Raw genomic sequence first — 1298 nt, forward strand, 5'->3', positions numbered from 1 at the left:
GGGCCTAAAGGGGCTCCAGGAGAGCTGGAGAGGGACTGGGGACAAGGCATGGAGGGACAGGACACAGGGAATGGCTCCCCAGTGCCATCAACAAGCAAATCCTTGGATTTTCCCAAGGGCAATTCACAGCTTTACACACCAGCAAGGAAAAGTGTGCTGGGAGGTATTCCAAGATTTGGAAGCTTGGATATATCCATGACAGGGAGGCAGAGATGGACACCTCGTTCCAAGGAGGCCAAAGCCAGTGGAGGATCTCCTGGGAGGGATCCACCACTGTCTCCCTGTGGTTTTGCTTCTCCAAAATCCACACAAGCTGGAACAACATCCCTTTTTTTCCCCTGGAACAACATCCCTTCTCCCAGGAACAACATCCCTTTCCCATTCTCCCTCTTCCAACCCAGCTGCTTTCAAGGGGTCCCCCCCTTTACCTGCCGTGTGCAGGGGTGTCCTCCTGATGGTGCTCTCCGTGTCCCAGATCCCTGGGGACACATCCAGGAGGTACCGGAGCACCTCGGGATGCTCCTCCCTGCTGGCAATGTGGAAGCAATTCCAGCCATCCTTATTCCTCAGCAGCGGGTTGGCTCCGTGCTCCACCAGGGATCTGATCACCTCCAGGTTTTTCCTGGTGCAAGCCATCATGAGGGGAGTCCTGGAAAGGAAATCCGGGATTCGAATCAATGGGATAACCCAGGAGACAGGGAGGAACAGGCCTGATGTCCCACCTGGATCCAGGTGCACAGGGATCCAGGGGATTTTACAGCACTGGTTTTCCATGCAGAGAATACAGAGCGCAGCTCCTTTTCCACACAATCCCTCAGAGCACTGAGGCTTTTTCCAAAGGTTAGGGAGCACCCAGATCCTGGTTTTTAAATCCATGGATGGACGGGAGGGCACTGTGGGCCTGTGACACAAATCCAGGCACGGGCAGCTCATGGAATCTCAGCCTCCCTCTGCTCCCCCTGATGTCAGATCCAGGCTGGCACAGCCTCAATTCCCAGCACTGGAATGCTGCCTTTTGGAATTGCGTCAGTTCAGCTCTAAAGGAGCTTCCCGGGCTTGGATTTGGGAGGAATAATTTATAACTTTTAGGAGAAACAGGGAGAAATCAGTGATAAAGCTGGAATTTATCCCAAAAAGACACTGGATCCTGAGCTGATCCCACAGTGTGGGCAGCAGGAGAGGGAGAGATTCTCCCTCTTTGCCCTGCTCAGGTGAGATCCCACATGGAATTCAGGTCTGGGGTCCTCAACAGCAGAAGGATGTGGAGCTGCTGCAGCAAATCCAGAGATGCTCCAAGG

The 1298-nt window shown here is 53.9% G+C and overlaps 1 protein-coding gene across 1 annotated transcript in view; it reads right to left on the minus strand.

Annotated features, from left to right (window-relative positions):
- The window catches only part of ANKRD16 (ankyrin repeat domain 16), a 9987-nt gene extending 9213 nt beyond the window's left edge, over positions 1–774 (minus strand). The window contains exon 1 of the mRNA XM_027670228.1: positions 429–774. Coding sequence (XP_027526029.1) covers positions 429–774 — 346 coding nt within the window. The remainder of the gene's footprint in view (positions 1–428) is intronic.
- Positions 775–1298: the final 524 nt, after the last annotated feature.

Source organism: Corapipo altera, unplaced genomic scaffold, assembly GCF_003945725.1.
Source record: "Corapipo altera isolate COAL_440 unplaced genomic scaffold, ASM394572v1 328, whole genome shotgun sequence".
NCBI lineage: Eukaryota > Metazoa > Chordata > Aves > Passeriformes > Pipridae > Corapipo > Corapipo altera.